Source organism: Rhinolophus sinicus, chromosome 2, assembly GCF_057876585.1.
Source record: "Rhinolophus sinicus isolate RSI-liver-muscle chromosome 2, RSI-T2T, whole genome shotgun sequence".
In the NCBI taxonomy this organism is placed as follows: domain Eukaryota; kingdom Metazoa; phylum Chordata; class Mammalia; order Chiroptera; family Rhinolophidae; genus Rhinolophus; species Rhinolophus sinicus.
The window spans coordinates 171514334-171533435 of NC_142502.1; the positions used below are offsets into that span (position 1 = coordinate 171514334).

The 19102-nt window shown below is 39.1% G+C and overlaps 1 protein-coding gene across 2 annotated transcripts in view; it reads right to left on the bottom strand.

The window, feature by feature from the left end:
- CLIP4 (CAP-Gly domain containing linker protein family member 4) overlaps positions 1 to 17542 on the bottom strand; it is a 56789-nt gene extending 39247 nt beyond the window's left edge. The window contains exons 1-6 of one of the 2 annotated variants that reach the window (XM_074331840.2): positions 17427 to 17542; positions 10435 to 10582; positions 4239 to 4378; positions 3354 to 3447; positions 1902 to 2063; positions 24 to 142 (exon numbers count right to left, since the gene is read on the bottom strand). In XM_074331840.2, coding sequence (XP_074187941.1) covers positions 24 to 142; positions 1902 to 2063; positions 3354 to 3447; positions 4239 to 4378; positions 10435 to 10567 — 648 coding nt within the window. In that variant the 5' untranslated portion in view covers positions 10568 to 10582; positions 17427 to 17542. Of the gene's footprint in view, positions 1 to 23; positions 143 to 1901; positions 2064 to 3353; positions 3448 to 4238; positions 4379 to 10434; positions 10583 to 15870; positions 16100 to 17426 lie in introns of those variants that run through there. The other variant, XM_074331838.2, reaches the window with a different exon arrangement.
- Between the last annotated feature and the right edge of the window lie 1560 nt (positions 17543 to 19102).

Consider the following 19102-nt stretch of genomic DNA (forward strand, 5'->3'; position numbering starts at 1 on the left):
TCACATTTAATTTAACCTCTTACCCTAAATGCAGGATTTGCTCCAAGCTCCAATAAGCATTTCACAGTACCTGCACACAAGTTATATGCGGCAATATGCAGAGCTGTTCCAAAATTAAAGTCACTACAAGTGGCATCCACATCTGTAATTAAACATCACAAGTGTATTAACTAAAATTTTAAATTTAGTTATTACAATGTGAAAGGAGACAAGCTGGGGGTTGGTGGGTTTAGGGGGAGGAGCTTTATTAGCCATTTATGAGACTTACATCACCCCACTAGAAATACCATTTCACAACAGCACAAAATTTTCATATTACAATCTGGTTAACCAATTCTTTTCTTAGTACAACAAAATTTCATTATAAAATGGAGAGATATTATCATGGGTTTTCCAACTATCACAAACTAAACTGTATTTAAAAGCAATTAATGGCAATCATTCATATCAGTAGAAGTAACTATCTTGACACAATCTCTCATTAAACCTCTTGCATATTTGCCATGACGACTATAATGAGGTAGTAGGGACCACTACGATAAGTTAGGTGAGGGGCCAGAAAACAATGGCCCATGGGCCAAATCCAGCTCACCAACTGTTTTTGTAAATAAAGTTTTATTGGAACACAGCCACATGCATTCATTTACATATTCTCTATGGCTGCTTTCATGCCACAACTACAGAATCAAGTGGTTGCAACAGAGACCATAAAGCCTAAAATATTTACTATCTGGCTTCACAGAAACAATGGTAGGCAAAACAATGCAGAATTTTCAAACCAGGAAGAAGTTAAAGACTAATTGAAAAAATAAATGCTTGCGTATTGTATTCATTCATAATACTTTATTCAACAAATGAATTAGGACTTTATAATAAAAAAAGGATCTTGCAATTCTAAGGGTATTTTAGTAACTTTCAATAAATTCTCCTGATGCTATATACTTAGACATATGAAATCATCCAGATTTGGGAATCCCATTTTGAATGTTTTCTATAACAAGGGTTTAATACACCTCTTACCCTAATCTAATCACACCACCCCACATGCTCTACCTACAACTGCAAACCACCAAGACATATTCAGGACAAACTCTCATGAGTTGTTAAAAACACTGTACTATCAAGAGAGGCTTCCTTCCTAACATCATTTAAAAAGTGAAAAGGTAAAAGTTAAAGAGAAATTGGACAATTATACAAAGCAGAGGTTAGAAACACACATCCTGGAAAATTCATCTATTGAATCTCTAAAACAAATCTTCTACAAATGGAGGAAACACTGTACACCACCTAAAACTTAAAGTTAATACTATTACACTTGTTCTCACTTTTTCTCAAAAGAAAACTGGTCAACTGAGAGGATTACAGAAAAAGTTAAAATACTAAGACTGTGATTTCAACATTCTGAGGTTCAATGTTAGGATATCAACGTCAAAATAGGAAGACCAAAAAAAAGAGAAAAAAAAAACAATACAAAAAATGTATCCTTCCATGGAATCACAGAATTTCAGAACTGAATGCCACCTAAAATAAATATTCTTCATGATTTCAATGCTTAGCTTTGAAGGCTTTATTGCTCTATTTCTGGCTACTCAAATAAGAGAAAAGAATTATTTAGCATAAAGATTCAACTACACTTTTTAAAATATGTTATACCAGGTTATTTGCAGAAATATAAAAACCCAGAGAATACTTTTTATTTTGTATGTCTTTGTACTAAGCCTTTTTGTGAAAGGATAGTTATTAATCTTCAACACAGAAATTTTAAACTATTTCTGAAAAAATGAGATAGGAGATTATATGGAAGAAAATGGATTAGAAGAAAAATCTCTTTGAATTATCATTTTTATGCCACTAATAAAATGTTCAATTAGTAACATCTAATGATTATTTCGAGTACTTGCCTTTTGGTTTCGATGTCTTCAAAATCACTCTTACAAGTTCAGGGACATCAAAATAAGCAGCATAATGCAAAGCATTCATATTTGTCCAGCGACTCCGCAAACTAACATCTGCTCCCAGATCAATAAGTTGAGTTGCAAATTTTACAGCTGTATCAACATCACCTAAGGAAGGTTTGCTAAATTATTTTTCTTCAGTACAAATTTAAGTTCCAATGGATGGTTATTTATTACTTCATTTAAAAAGCCAAAGCAAAGAGCATACTGAATATTCACTTATATCCCAAAACTTTCACTTACAAGGAATTTATTCTCAGAAAATAATCAAACTCGGGGATATTGATAAATATTTAGCTATAAAGATGTTCATCACAGCACTTTTTATTATGAATAAAATTCTGAAACAACCTAAAAGTACAATAATAAGAAATTGGCTAAATAAATTATGATCCATAAATGGAATATTATAAAGCCATTAAAAACAATGCACTGGACCAATGATACTCAGAGTGTGCCCCATGGACCACGGCCAGTCCCAAAATACAATTTGTTTCTACTTTTTATAACTCTTTTCTTTTTTTGCTATGTAATCATTTCTTCTGAATATATTAACTGAAATGTAATTTTATGCCTTTTGAAATATTTTATATGTCTTTATTTTGTTTTTCTATTATAAGTTCATTTTTATTTTATTTTATAAAAGTATCAGTCCATGATGGGAAAGGGGGAGAGGAAGGAAGGGGAGGGAAAGGGGAGGGAGGGGAGAGGAGGGGAGGGGAGGGGAGGGGAGGGGAGGGGAAGGGGAAGGAAGGAAGGGAGGGAGGGAGGGAGGGAGGGAGGGAGGGAGGGAGGGAGGGAGGGAGGGAGGGAGGGAGGAAGGAAGGAAGGAAGGAAGGAAGGAAGGAAGGAAGGAAGGGAGGGAGGGAGGGAGGGAACGTCACCAAAAATATTTTTAGAAGTACTATATCAGACTCTTCAAACAGGGAGAGATGTTCACAACAAGAGAGGTAGGTTTATGCAATGGTAAATAATGCACAGGAAAATATCAATTTTGGAAAATATGAACCTACATTATGTGTGTAGGAACAGACCTACAAACAGGCCTGCGACTGGAGTCTGTAAGGACTGGGATGCCTGGAAAACCGAGCTTGGATTGTCAAACCTTGCTGTAAACTCTCAGGAAGGCTCCAGAGTGTTACCAGTTACTCTCACCTTGTGGGCACACAGGCGTGAAGCCTGTTCCAGAAAGGTGGGGAGGTGCCAGGAGGCTAGAAAAACCACCTGGAGAGAAGGAATGGGAACAAGGTTTCTGGAAGAACCTAACCAACTCCTCGCCTATTCAAGGAAGATTATCATCAGCTATGCCCTCCCAGGGACTCTGGTTGGCATAAACATAGCGTATACAAGCACAAATATACATGTTCTAAGCAACTAATCGGTTTACCACATACTTACCAATACCATGAGCTCCAGATTTGCAAGTATAATGTAAAAGAGTCATATCTGTCAATCCATCTCTGTCGTTCACATTGCAACCTCTCTTAAGAATCTGAGGAAACCAAGGAAGAGATGATTACAACGTGACTACTGAAGTCAAGTGATTTCAAACTAATGCTGGGAACCAAGTTAGTCAATCTTATCTAAACTAGTTCTCAATAAAATACATAGATAGAACTGGCTTCTCTTCGGGATCGATTTTAAATCTGCACCCAACGATAATGAAAACTGAACTTGTCACCAGACTGAAGGAAATTCTTAAAGAGTATTACAAGGTAACCTAGCACTCCAAATATGTTTTTTAACCTCTCAAAGCATAAGCAAATGTTCTTTCAAATATGTGTTATGGCATTTGAAAAAAGTATAAGCTCTCTCTTCCTACAATATGACAATATGCTGGTCAAGGAATCCAGTTATTCTTTCGTCCCGCCTTCAAAAAAATCAAATATTTTTTAAAATCATATTCAAGCCTAGATCTTTACCAAACCACTCAAAAGTATAGAAAACACATGATGACAATTGAATACCCTCATGAAAGAAGTTTTTTAAAGTTCACAAAATTAATCTGTATAAAGAAAGAAAATATGAAAAACGCCTGCCCCCACCAAGTCTATACTGTCAGAACTCCAGGTGTAACGAAGTGAGGAACATGAGGGAATGACAGAAAGAACGTACAGTACTAACTCATTGCTCCATGAAAAACTGGAAATACAAAGAACATCAGAATCTTTGAAAGGTTTCCCCTTTATCATCATGTTTCCATTCAGATGGGCGGGGGGGGGGCAGAATCTATATGATTAACAACGCTAATCATGCAAAACTTAAAATGTAAGAATTCCTTACCTCATTTCCAATAATGTCAATGTTTTGCTGGACCTGAGGAACCCACTGTCTTAAAATGGCAAATAATTCTGATACAGAAGTTTTGGGATCGAAGAGAATTTCCTGACATGATGTATCATTAGGATCAAAAAAAGAAAACTCTGAAATAAAACAGAAAAGTGTAAATTAAATTTATTAAAAGATCCAAATAAATATATTGAAAATAATAAATAATAAGGCCAGGGCTTAAATGATACAAATTTTTTAGATGCTAGGAAAAGCAGGTTCACCTTAAGCAATTTTCAAAAGCAAAGTCAAGATCGCCAAAAAGTATGAGGCATTCCTGAATTGTTGTGAGAATGAGATTTCTACAAACCCTGATCTCAAACCCTGAACTTTCCAAAAACTATTTCTAAGGCACAGAAAAATCTGTCAAGTTCTATCAATATTTCACCTCTAAAAACAGAAATATTTCTTGACAGTAGATTTATAACTAAATAAATTAATTAGATAGTTCAGTCATGAATTGATAAGGACAGGTCTCAAAAAAACCTATTGATCACTAAATTAAGTTGCAATATAATATATCTATCATTTACATAAAATTACAAATACACAAAACAATACCACATATTCTTTATAGACACTCATATATGTAATAAAAGTATGATAATATGGTCTGGAATATTCACACTAAATATAAGATAGTAGTTGCCTCTGGGGAGCGAGGGGAATGGGATCAGAAAGGAAAATGGAGGGAATGTCAACTTTATCTTTCAGGTTTTATTTCTTTTAAATTGAAAAATAAGAGCTAAAGAAAATATGACAAAATGCTAATATCTGTGCATTCTGATGGTGGGTATGTGTGATATACATGTTTGCTATCACTGTTTTTTGTATTTGTAAGTGATTTCCTGTTTTAAAAAATGAAATACAATGGGGGAAACCCACACACAATAACAATAAAAGTAACAAAAAGTTTAAAAAAAAAAATGTGAGGTTTAGTTAAAGAAAACTGAAGGGGGACTGGGGAGACTTAAATGGAGACAGACACATCATGTCCCTGGTATGGAAGATAAAATATTTAAAGCTGTCAATTTTCCCAAGAACATTATTAAAAATTTTTCAATTCTAATGAAAATCTCACCAGGACTTATTTGTGGAAAGAAATAGATAAAATTATTCTACTGCTCATCTGTGCCAGAGCTTCTCAAACATTAATGTAGATAGGAATCACCTAGGGATCTTGTTACAATGTAGATTCTGATACAGTAAGTCTCAGGTGGGGGCTGGGATTGCATTTCTAACAAACTCCCAGGGACGTCAATGCTGCTAGACTAAGAACCACACTATGAATAGCAAAGATCTGGAAAATAAATGTAAGAAAGATAAGCAAGAATATTTGAACCAGAAGAATAATGTAACAATGCTTCAATAATTATATATTGAGGTAATGGTAAATTGCAGACATCTCATTTAAATATTAATAACATGTTACACTTACTAACTGCTTAATAGGAGCGCTTTACATATGTTACCGTATTTAATCCTCATAATAACCTTATGAGGTAGGTACTATTATTATTCTCATTTGATCAAAAAAGAAACAAGGGGATAAAGAAAATAAGTAATTTGCCCAAGATCACACAACTAAGTGGTTGAGTTAGGATTAAAGCCAGACTGACCTATAATCTTAAACTCTGTTAGACTGCATATTAACAGAGCTAACTACAAATCCAAATTTTAAGCTTCCATTCAGAAAAAACATTTCTTTAATCAAAAGTCAGTGGGGTTAAGGGGAAGGGATGACCCACTTCAAATCAAGATGGAGTAATGGGGACCAGATTCACCCTTCCATCTGAAACCAAAAAAAAAAAGAAAGAAAACAGATGAAACATGGTTTTCAAGACACTGTGCATCAGTCAATGAAGACAGTGATCCCTAAGAGACAGGATACAAATAAAGTGATTCTTATAATCACCTCAGGTTTCTGCCTTGAGACTTTCTAGGCAGTAGTGCAGAGTGTGGGGAGAACCACGAAAAAGCCCAGCAGACTCCCTGAGTTGAAAAGACAAAGCTGAGAGCCCAAGGAAATCGAGGCAGCTATAGTGCACAGGGCAGAGTAGCAGAGAGAAGACAGATGCATGGCAAGAGAACCACAAAGATTTGTGGAGGCTCTCCCTTGAGTATTTAACATAAGTTTGTGAGGAAACATCTGATGTAAGGAAAAGAGCAATCCAAAAGGATTACAGAGATTAGTGCCCAATACTCATAAAGGGCCTAAAACAGTGTCTGTTCCCACCATAAAGACTGGAGGGGAAAACTCACAGGGCATTGGGCAGAGTACTCAATAGTGAAAAATAATTAGCCCCAGATAAGCACTGGTCCAGAACCACCTAACAAATCATAAAAGCAAGACCTGAAAGGATCAAACTATTTCCAAGGAATTTAACTGCATCCCAGAACAAAGTTCAATAATATTTACAGGAATACGAAAATATCCAGCACAAAAAGGCAAAATTCACAATATCTAGCATCCAATCAAAGATTACCAGTCATGCAAAGAAAGGGGAAAACATGACCCATAATCAGGGAAATAATTAATTAAAACAGACCGAGAGTTGATACAAATATTATAATTAACAGAAAAGGACATTAAAACAGCCGCGTTTACTGTATTCCAAATGTTCAAAAGGTTAAATAAAGACATGGACAATATAAAAAAAAACAAATCAAGCTTTAGAGATGAAAAACTACATCTGAGAAAACTACACTGGATGAGATCATCAGCTGGTTAGACATTGCAGAAGAAAAGGTTAATGAACTTGAAGACATAGCAATAGAAATTCCAAAATGAAGTGGAACGAAAAATAATTTTTAAAATACAAGAAATGCATCAGCCAGCTGTGGGACAACATCAAATTGTTTAATATTCGTGTAACTGGAGTCTCTGAAGGAAAGGAGGGGGGGAAAAAATCTTTGAAGAAATAATGATTATCCAAACTTGATGCAAACCAAAACCCACAGATCCAAGAAGCTTAAAAGCCCCCAAGCACAAGAACATAAAGAAAATTACACCAAGGCAACCATAGTAAAATTGCTCAAAACCAATGATAAAATCTTAAAAGCAGCCAGGGAAAAAACAGAAAAAAATAAAAAAATATTACATATAGAGAAACAAAAATGATAGATTTCCTGTCAAAAACAATGCAAGAGGGAAGACAGTAGATCAACATCTTAAGTACTGAAAGAAAAATCTATCAACCTAGAATTCTATACCCAGCAAACATTTTTCAAAAGAGAAGGTGACATAAAGATATTTCAGACATTTAAAAGCTAAAAGAATTCCTCACCAGCAGACCTGCTCTAGAAGAAATGTTAAAGGAAGCCCTTCAGGCAGAAGGAAATGGTTATCAAATGGAAATCTGGATCTGCACAAAGGAATGGAGAGTACCGGACATGGCAAGCAGGTGGGCAAATAAGACTTTTTATTAGTACTACTTCAATCTTTTTAAGAATTGATTCAGGGCAGACAGGTGGCTCAGTTGGTTGGAGCACAGGCTCTCAACCACAAGGTTGCCGGTTCAACTCCCGCAAGGGATGGTGGGCTGTGCCCCCTGCAACTAACAACAACAACTGGACCTGGAACTGAGTTGCACCCTCCACTACTAAGATTGAAAGGACAACAACTTGACTTGGAAAAGTCCCAGGCATATACACTGTTCCCCAATAAAGTCCTATTCCCCCGCCCCAATAAAATCTTTTTAAAAATAAAAATAAATAAACGGACTTTAGAAAGAAAAAAGAATTGATTCACTATTTAAGCAAAAAAATGAATAAATAACAATGTCCTATGAGGTTTATGAGATAAGTGTGTTCTGTGTAAACTGGCTCTGTAAGCATTCAAAGCAAAAGATTGCAAAAATCTTTGTGAGAGGACAGAATGCATTGCAGAGTAACAATGCCGAAAGTCAACACTGAGCTGCATGTCAAAGTGTGAGTTGTTTTTCTTTGTTTCTAGGTTTTAATCTCACTCTCAGTCTCATATTCAATGGCTCCCATTACAGTTAGGATAAAATACAAATCAATGATCCTGCATTTTCTGCCCCCTCCTTTCCTCTCCAACTTCATATCCTGCCATTCTGCCCCTCAACCACTTTGCTTCTCAGCTACAGTGGCCTTCCATTAATTCTTAGAACATATCAAAGATTTTCCCCAACTCTGGGCCTTTAATATTTTATTATTCTGCCTGGAACACTTCTCTCCAGACTCTTCTCACAACCAGCTTCTTCTGATTCTTTAGATGACTACCCCATCTAAAATAGCCACTCTGCCCAGTTACCCTCTATCACACACCCTATTTCTTTTCTCCACAGAATTCTATAATATTTATACATTTTTTTATTCATTTATTTGTCTATTCTCTGTTTTCCCTACTAAAACATCTGTCGTGGTCACTGTGCTATCCCCAGCACGTAGGACAGCACCTAGCACATAATAGGCCCTCAATAAATACAATTCTGGATGCCATTTTTTAAGGGGACACTGACTACAGTGTACTAAGAAGAAAACTTCTAGAATGAAAAGGGTCTAGAAATCCTGACAATGAGGGGCTGCTGAAGGAACCAGTAATGTGTACCCTAAAGGAGTAGAGACTAAGTAAAAATATTCAAATTATCCTCATGTATTTTAAAGCTGTCATATAAAGAAGTGTGTGTTCCATATATCAAACTAGTACCAGCTGGCCAAAACTTCAAGGAGACATATACTAGAAAGTGAGCAGGGAAAGTTGAACTATAGGTCCAGATTCAGATTCTAAGATCTATAATTCTAACAATCTAGCTAATGTTTAATTTCAGTTATACAGAGGTGCTAATATCCACTATCACCTTTCATTTAATGTATTTATTCAGCAAACACTGAGCAACTAGTACCAATAAATGACTGTATTATCCCTAATGAGATAAACAAAAACAAAACATGTTTGCTACGTCATCCCAAAGAGCTATACTCTAGGAAAAGAAGTAAGACAAATATGACTCAAGGTAGAATGAGACAAGTTCCATAAGCAAGGTAGAAAGTGCTTTAGTTCAAAGTTTTTCCTATATAACTGATTTTGTTATACCTGAAAGTAAACCCAGTCAATTTATATAAGAGCTGGAAATAACTCCCAGGATCTAGGCACAGGTTTCATGTAATACTTTTGATGATTGCAAGGTAAGCTGCTATAAACTCTAAACACATAAAAATAGCATACTTGGAAATAAATGGTTATTAGAATGGATATGACTAAAAAGACAAATTTCTAACTCAATAATTTTACAGCTACTAATATTTTTAAATTGTATTAACTCTAAAACACGATTTGAAGTGGTGACCCAATATTTTATATGAAAAACTCTAACTAAATTAGAAATGTAAGAAATCTATCGAATTTATCTCCTGGTTCTTTTATTCTTTTATCAACTATCTGATAAAATACGGTCCTGGGGAAATAAGTCTATCTAGATAAAAACTAGAATACTTCTAAATCTGTATTTTACAGAGGAGATTTAGATGAACCAATTTAAACATGAACCAATCTCACTCCACATTCCAGGGAAAGGTTTCACCCTCCTCTGCCTAAGTACATGGCCTTATTTTTCCCTTCAGTTTTACTATATTTTATTTGTGTGTACATTGATCATTACCATGGGAGATAACTAAGACAGGATCCAAATGAGGCTTGCCTGTGTATTGAAACTTGTCGTTACATTGTCACCCAAGTTTGGATCATTTCAGGAGTGATTATTTACTATTCATTAGAATTCTAGCATTTCTGAGAGACAGCAGGGCCCTTAGCAATGGCTAGTTGACAGTAATTTAATGCCTTTTTTTTTTTTAGTATATGGCTTTTTAAACAAGTCAGTATATTTAACCAAAATACATCAATGCAGAAGAATGCTAAATGTCTAAGCACCATTGCATTCTAAAATATAAGATCCTCTAAATCCATCGTGGTGCTTAAAATGAACATTTTACATCATAAAAATGCTGATAGCAGAAAGTAAACATTTAGCTTAAGAGGCAGAAAAAGCAATTGTATTTTTGAAAAAGGAAAACTTTAGCAATTTTATGAATATCACAGCAAATAGTTTTGGGCAAAATTATGAGTGTGAAAAGGACATAAGACAGAAGTTACCAGTTCATAGAAAATAAAGACGGCAAGTTAACATACCACAGTCTGAAGGCATTGGTGCTGCAGAAATGGAAAAGGTGACTGGCGTATCGGAACCTGAAAATAAAAATGGATATCTTCCAATCAAAGAATTTCCTTCTAATGGAAAATCTGGAAGGTCCTCTATGGTCATCTTCTAGGAAGCCACCTTTAATGAGAGGGGGTGAAAAAAGCATATCCATTATATTTGTAAGCAACTGAGAATGAGTGCCTTCAACACCAAAAAGCCTATGCTTTTAATATCTAACCTACTGACATTTTTAACTTCAACCTTCAAGAGTCTCTTTTAGAGAGGAAGGGGGAAGAAACTTCCTTTTAACAAACGTGTTAAAGAACACACATTACTTCATACTGTCTCTTATAGAGTCCACAGCATACGTAACCTTTCTAAACAAAGCTCAGGAGTAGTGTTAGGTCAGGAGTAATATTATGTCCCAATAATAAGTAAAAACATTTTTTTAAATGCTGAATTAATCTAAACGGGTGACATTCTCTTAACTTACAAGAGCATATTATCCCTTATCAATGGATCTCGAACTTCTTGTGGAATCTGACATGGGTTATACCATCTGCTCTGCAATAGCTCATGCCATGTGCTCATCACGTGAAAATAATCTAGTTTAGGATATTGTCATTATTTCCTGACATCCCAGAAAACCTCACTGAAAATTAACCACATCACTAGTACAATTTCAAGGGCTTACTGATATCATCCCACTTCCTCACAATGCACAGGATCTGTTTATTCTATCCTAGCAGAAGATGGAAGGCCATGCCTCTTAAACCATATCGCTGATATTACCTCTTTTTCCCAGAAAATGTGAGTGCTTCAAAGAAATCTGCTCTAAATTAGACTGGTGTCGTACCTAGCCCACATAGCAGAAATGATGGAGAACGCAGAAAAAATGTTAGCAAAACTGCGCTATGAAGCCAAAAACCTTCCAGTTTCTTTTGCATCAAATCTTTAAAGTATGAAATATTATGAAACTCTCTGCTTTTAAATTAAAGCAGAAACCCGTAAAACCAAATAACAATGACTTTATATTATTTTAGTAGAAAGAACAGAATAAGTAAAAATAGTTAACTGATAGCTTACTCTGGCAGGTAACACCATGCTAGATATCCCTCACTTGGCGCCCTCTTACACTTAGTTAACCAATCCCATATCTGACTTAATCACCTTTACTCTACCGTCACCAGCCTTCTCCAAGGACAGGCACCTCTCTGAGATAACTGGCTCCTCCTTTCCAACTGGATGCTCAGGTTTTCTGAACACTAGCAGGAACTGGCAAAGAGTCAGATGCTTTCTTCTTTCTCATAAAGTGCATGTTTACAGGGACATAGATATTATTAATCTATGAAATAACCTAATTCAGTGTTACTCTGTTAAAGGTATTCAAGTTTTCACAGATGCTAAAATTACCTACCACCCAATACTTTTGAATCATTTTGACATTAACTTTGCCACATAAATAGGAAAATAACAAGGAATTGGTGTCATACAGCATGGTGAGCTTCCTCAAATACTATTAATTCCAAAAAGTAACAGACACCACAAAGACAGCCCTCACTCAACACTACAGCTACTCAGTGTTGAAGTTACTCAGGATTTCCACTTGTTGGCCTCTAGTTGCTTGGCAATAAGTTTGGCTAAAATATTCTATGCAGAGTACGAAGCATCCTTTGAAGTCAAGGAACAGAAATAAAATTTAGTAAATATCTACCACGTACAAAGAAATACACTATCCTAGGTGTTTCAGAAAATATAAAAATGAGTAACAGATGGTCCATGCTTGTTAGGTAGCTTACAATCTACCAGGGTGAATAAAATAGCACTAACAACTATCGATGATGAAGCAGAATGAGATTTGTTCCATAACATTTAAGCACAAGGAACATTTGCTACGGGAACTCTTAAGAATCAGAAACGGTGCCATGAAGAAAGCAGCACCAGAGACAGGTCTTGAAAGATGAGTAGGCAGAAACTGGGGCTGAAATTTAAAAGGGGAGCACTTAAAGGAACAGTAGGCTGGAATGTACACTACATCCAAGGAAACAGTAAGAAGTAAGGCTATAGTGGTTTTTTAGGGCTATACTCAGAAGTACTTTAAATACTGATCAGAGACCAAAACACCTAATTCCACGAGCACCGGGGAACCACTGATTATTTAAAAGGAGAGTGTCCTGCTTCAAGCTGTGTGTTAGGAAGATTAATCTGACTACAATCACACTTTTGAGACTCAGTTATGGTTTTTTATACTCGTAATTCTGCAGCAAAGTGATTAAGTGGTTATCTTTCTGAGTTGATTAAGAGGATCCACCTTTGAAAACCTCCCTGTTAAAGAGCAGATTTCCCATTCAAAATGTGTTTAAAAGTGATCCCAAGAGAACCTTTCTATTTCCTTGTAGACTGTTGAGATCCTTGAAGATAAGAATTGTATCTTATGCAACTATCACTTGCCACAGGAGTTAGATTAGTGGCTTACACATATTGAATAAATATCCAAGTCCTAGATTCAAGGTGGAAAGATGATTCACGCAACAAAACGTAACCAACTTTATAATTTTACACATTAGCTAGTTCAAGGCCAGAGAAGCTACATTACTTAACCAATGCAGTGAACATTCTTCGTATTTTGTGTCTTCGTGAAATTTTTCCCAGTCCCATTGCCTTTCCTTCATTAAAAACCCAACATTCTACCTTTTGTCCCACCAAAGAAAACTAGACACTTCTACAAAACTTTTGCATAGTCTTAGAATTCTTCCCTAACAGTAATTTCTGGATGTAAAGATCCATGACACCTGGGAATATTGGTCAAATTTGGAGATCTACTGATCTGAATTGAGTACATACTTTCGCTTCAAGTCCTACTATGGTTAACTGGTGACAATGGATTATATAAAGTAAGCCTAAGACAAAAAGTCAGCCCTAATCAACTGTGTACATAACAGATGCCAATAATTAGACTCAAATTCCCCTAACTTTGATTTATGTAGGAATCCCATCCTAATTCATCACCCCAAATCATCTCTTAGCAAGAAAGCATCTTGTGACATGACTATAATAGCTCATGATTTCTCAAGAATTCCTGGTCCATGCCCTAACACAGAATGGTGGTGAGTGGAGATGCCCACTAACTTTTTCAGAGTGGTTGAGGTTGTTATGGCCTCATTAAAGAACCTCACTGAGGCCAAAGGATTCCCTCAGATTTATTTGGAACATGGTTCAAGGGCTGTATCGTTCAGCTACTCAACTAACAGGAGACCTAAGCTGTGTCCACATGAGTTAGAATCATGAGGCCCTTTCGACTTCATACAGTACTTTGTCATGAGTCTTCCAGAGATTTCCAAAAAGAGGAATCTAACCAAAATAATCATTTAAAACATATCTCCAATAATCCATGCATTAGCTACCTACATGAAATCTGTTCAATCATTAAGTGGAGATTTACAGTATTTGATACTTAGTTAGCTCTAGGCCCTAGGAAAATTATAAAAGATACCTGCCCTCAAGAAGTTTATTTCGACATTCAACAAATATTTATCAAGTGCGTCTTACTAAATTCTAGACTGGGCATAGCAAAGGTAAAGAAATTAGATGAGCCCTTGCCCTCATGTAGATTACAGGCTAGTGTAGGATTCCTACATGAAAGCCATAACGACTGTATAATTGCAGTAAGTGCTGGATTCAAGAAGGCCGGTGACGACTTCCAGATGGACTTTTAATTTAAAGGTGTGGTGCCCAACCAGGCAGCTTCTAGCTACATATAACTATTTACATTAAATTAAAAATTAAGTTCCTCCATTGTTCTAGCTCCATAAAAGAGCTCAAGAGCCACATGTGGGCAGTGGCTACCGCATGGAATAGCACAGAAAGAACTCTTCCGTCATCGTGGACAGTTCTATTGAACATCATTGGAGGGAAACAGTGCTGCTCAAACTCCAGATGTGAAAACAATACACAGATGCCTAAAACAACAAACAAAAAAAGAATAACAGACTAAGCAAGCCCATAGCAGCATAGTCAGTTATACACGATTAACACGGGAACAGGAGGCCTAAAAGTAACCAGATATTTGTAGGTTTAAATAGGGAGAAAGAGCTGATTCAGTACCATAAAGATTCGTAGTATATATCTCAAATGGGACTTGTTATAAGCAATAAAAAAACACCATCTAAATATCACTTTTTTAAAATGCCTTGCTGGTGGGAACTGTATTTGACAAATTCGAAATGTCTGAAATGAATCCCACAAATAAGATTATGTGCCAAATCTTCTATAAAATACAAATCAACATACTAATTACATTTGAAGATCCAATCTTACAGCCCAGGTAGTCCATATGAAATGAAAGTATTTAAAAATGCACATTTATGTTGGCAAAATAAGATAGAACTAGGAAGGTTTTGCAACATAAAAATGTAGAAAGCTAGACTTCTGCCATTTTCCATTCTCTGCTTTCCCTCCATAGTTGTTGCGTGTCCTGTACCACGTGATCTTCTGCCATTTAGAGCACTTTAAATTGTGCAGAAGATTCTTAAGTGACAAATGTCAGTGTGAAAGTGAAGTACAATTTAAGTATTAGGGGGATGTTTCTAAGGAGGAGGGTGTTTCTTTATTGAAACATTTAAATTATATTGCTACAATATGAACCACACTCTAGCCGGAGCATACAGCAAATTATTATCCCATGAGAATATCACCCTCTGATACATATCAAAACATTGTCTCAGAGCTTAAATCCAAATTGCCTACATAGTCTCTGGATGAACACCCTGACATCTAATTTAAAAGACAGTTGACATTATAAATCCATCAGTCTAATCCACAAGCATGAGGTCTAAACCGTCCCTGTTTAGGACAGGTCTCAGCGCAAGTGTTTCCCCAACTTTCCTTCCCTAATCCCACGATATAGAATTAAGGAATCTCGGGGTAGCAAAAGACTGGAGACTAAGTCATTGAGTTTAGTTTTAAATTCCCACTGGCAAAGCCTTCTTAAACAATTTAATAAGCAAGGGGAGATCCGAAGAGGCCCGTTTCAGGAAAAGATAAAGAGCCGTGCACAGCATGCAGCACACCCATGCGCGTGGGAGACACTCCCAGGGCGCCGGGGCGGTCGAGGTTGGGGCGGCAGAGCTCCGCCGCCGGGTCCGGTTCGTCCCACACACCGCGCGGCCTGTCATCCTAAAGTTAAACCGTCCGTGAAGAACGGAAACGAGAACCCACATCCCGCGGGTGGACCGCGCCGCCCCCGCCTCCGGTGCCGCCCTAGGGAGGCCTCCCGGAACCGGCCACACCGGCGCCCACAGGAGGCGGCCGCTGGGCTCCAGGTGCCCCCAGCGCCTCTGCGCCGCCGTCCCGGAACCGGCAAACGCCCCTCGGGCACCCGCGCCCCCGCCCACCCGGCCTAGGGCCCCCGCGCGCTCCCGTCCCACCTGCCTCCTCTGATCCTCCGGGGGCAGCGGGCGGGGAAGGCGGGGCGCGGAGAAATGGCCGAGAGGCGAGCTCCTCCGCCGGGTGCTGGTCTCGGGTGGCTGCCGCGGTGCCTCCCGCCTCACAGCTCCGGGGCCTCCGCGGGCCCCTCCCGCCTGCCGCCTCCGCGCGCGCTGGTGCCGGGCCCACGCGGGGACGGCGCGCGCGCGCGCGCGAGGTGCAGGCGCCCGGGCCGCGCGCAGGCCTCGGCTCCGGCCCCGCGCGCGCGCCCCTGGGAGGATACAGGGGTGAAAACGAAGGAGGGGGGCGCGCTCCTGAGCCTTCCGCCTGAGCCCCCAAGCCTCTCGACCGAAGGAAGGATGGGCCTGGAGGTTAGGAACACGTAGGGGCCTTCATGGGTTAACCTTGCGTGGAGGTGGTGGCGGTGACATTTCCACCGCAGCCAGGCGCGGGCTGTCAGAGGAACCCCACCTGGCCCAGGGCAGTGAATGAGGGAAGCAGCCCATGGCACGCTGGACAGACGTTCTTCCATTAAAGCTCTTAGCTGATCGAATCTGACCTACCTCCTGGACTAAAAGCCCTCCTACCCCTTCTTAGGGGCAGAGACCGTGTCGTACCCGTTTGGGGCTCCCCAGCATCTAGCCCAGTGCACAGCCCAGAGTAGGTCCATAAGTCAATTACCTATTTGTAGATTTTGCTGTAAAACGCCTAGTCAATGCTATACCCAAAGTTGAATAATTACACCCCAGGGTGTCAGTGTAGAGGCAGGAAAAGTGAGTAGTTATCCCAGAAGTTTATTTCTCCCAGTGGTTTGCGCCCTTCTCATCCCCTTCTCTCCTGCTCGCCTTCTCCATCCCCCAAGAACCAGAAAGTGGTGAAACTGTGGCAACCAACAGACCTGAATGCTGAAATCCTGGTTCACCATCATGCAATGGAGGAAAGGTGTTACTTGACACTTAGTGAGTCCCCTTACTGAAGAAACTTGATGAGTCCATTGTTTCCCCATGACTGAGGTTTTTAACACCGATTCAGTAGTGTTACACCGTAACAACTGTCTCTGAGGTCTTTTTGTTCTGGCTCTGATCACTACACTGGACAAATTACCACACTGTGTGTCCATGTTCACCAAGCACCGTGCCTGGCAATGGTAAATGTTGAATGAACGTCTCTCCATGTCTCTGCGGAAACAGGAGGTAACGCTCATGACACACCAGAACATCTTTCCCTGTTAGAATCTGATTCCAGAGACTACAAATGATCTTGCTCCAGTTGCTTGAGTCTCCCTGAAATCCTCCCACCAAATGGCCATAGTCGAACACCTCCAATAACCAGGAATTCACTTCCTTTCAAAGCAGCCATTTTATCTTTGATCAGCCCTGTTGAAACTTCTTCCTACCTTGGGAGCTAAAATCCACCTCCCTGGATCTCCTCCTCATTGGGTTCTGTTTCAACCCCGGGGACCTCCAGATCAGATTTGACTCCAATTCAGGGTACCCAGGACAAGCATTCTCTATCCCTTAGCCTGTTGCTTATATGATATGGTTACAACCCCACTCACCAGCATCTTGAGGGATTCTGTATGATGCACCTCAGCTTGTCTAGAGCTCAGGAATGAACGGAGTGTCCTGTTGAGTGCAGAGAGAAAAGAAACTGCCACCTCTTTCTAGGTCCTATGCTGACGTCCTGAGCTATTAGCATAGCTCAATATACCAAAATAGTTGTTTGTAGCAGTCACATTGTTGAATGGGGTGGAGCTTCCCATCAACTAAAACTCATACTCTTTACGCAATGTGTAAACACCATGACCATCCCACAGGCCCTGGTCAGCTGCCAGTTTTTCTGTCCCTGCAGGTTTAGCATCTTTGTGCATTCTCAGAGATGATAATGGGACACAGATGCTTCCTCCTCCCTCTCCCTGCTCTCATCACACCCTGTTCTTGTCTGACCCCACCCACCTCTTTAACTGGTTGGCTTTAAGCAACTGTAAATGTGCCCTATTATCACTAAGCCACAGAAACTCATAAAGATCTGTGTGTAACAGGAGGTGCTATTGGTGAAGTTTCCACAGGTATACAGTTCACTTTTATTGCTAATTTAAATAATTCCTCTGAGATACCACTATTAGCAATTGACAGGGTGTGGCTAGCTGAGTTTTCTTAACAATAATAAAAGTCTCTGTTAGAACCAGCCAGGCCACTGGCTTTTGCTGCTACACCCAAACACTATGCAGTACATAGGCAAATTCCCAGGATACCAAGCGACTAGAGAGTCTTCCACTTACCTCATTGCCTTTATTCAAAAACTGAAGTTACCCTCTAGACCATCATCAAGAATGCAAGGGCCCATTGGTGTCATGCTTCCTGGAGCACCCATGGGTCATACAGTTCTAGAACCAGGTATCACCAGGTTAAGAGTTGGACTAGGCAATGATATGGGGCCAGAACTTGGAACGTGAACCATCCACCAGGTTGAGAAGGCACTTAGGGATATGGTCCAGCTGCAGCTGCTAAGATTGAATTATGTCTGAAGGTACCAGTTTCCTGGACAATGCGGTGATAAACCACAGTCCCAGGAGGAGATCAGCCATCGTGGGCCACATCAGTGTGGAGCGGCGACATTACTGAATGACCATTATGTGGCCCTTTACCTGTGGGATCTTACCTGCCTTTGCTTTACAAAGGAAGAGACAGACTGCAGGGGGCTGTGTAACTTGCTCCATGTACCCTGGGGCAGAAGTAAAATTCAGACCTAAGTCCATCTGATCTGAAGGCCTATTTTGATCCACTAGTTACCTAAACAGAAATGCTATATTGAGCAGCAGGGATCATTCAGAAATCCACACCGACAAGCAGAAAGTCAGCAATAGGAAGGTCTGTTGGCAGCTAACAGGACCCCAAATCATGAGAAGAGGGTTAAATGGAAGAAGCCAAAAAAGATAGTGTCACTGTTCGTACAGGGACTGAGGTACTAGACAAGATATCATTCAGAGGGGAGGAAGAAAAGAACTGTTTCCAGAATTTGGGTAGACAAGGCACTAGGACCACAAGAGACATCCAGCTCTCAGAATTGGGGTACTAGATTGGAGCCCAACCAGCAGAGATAGTTAAATGCAAAATAGAACACCAGACAGAGCCCCAAAAATCTTTCGATTTGTGGATGATATGATTATTAGCATAGGAAACCCAACAGAATCAACTATTCAAAGTGAGTTCAGCAAGGTTGCCAAGGACAAGA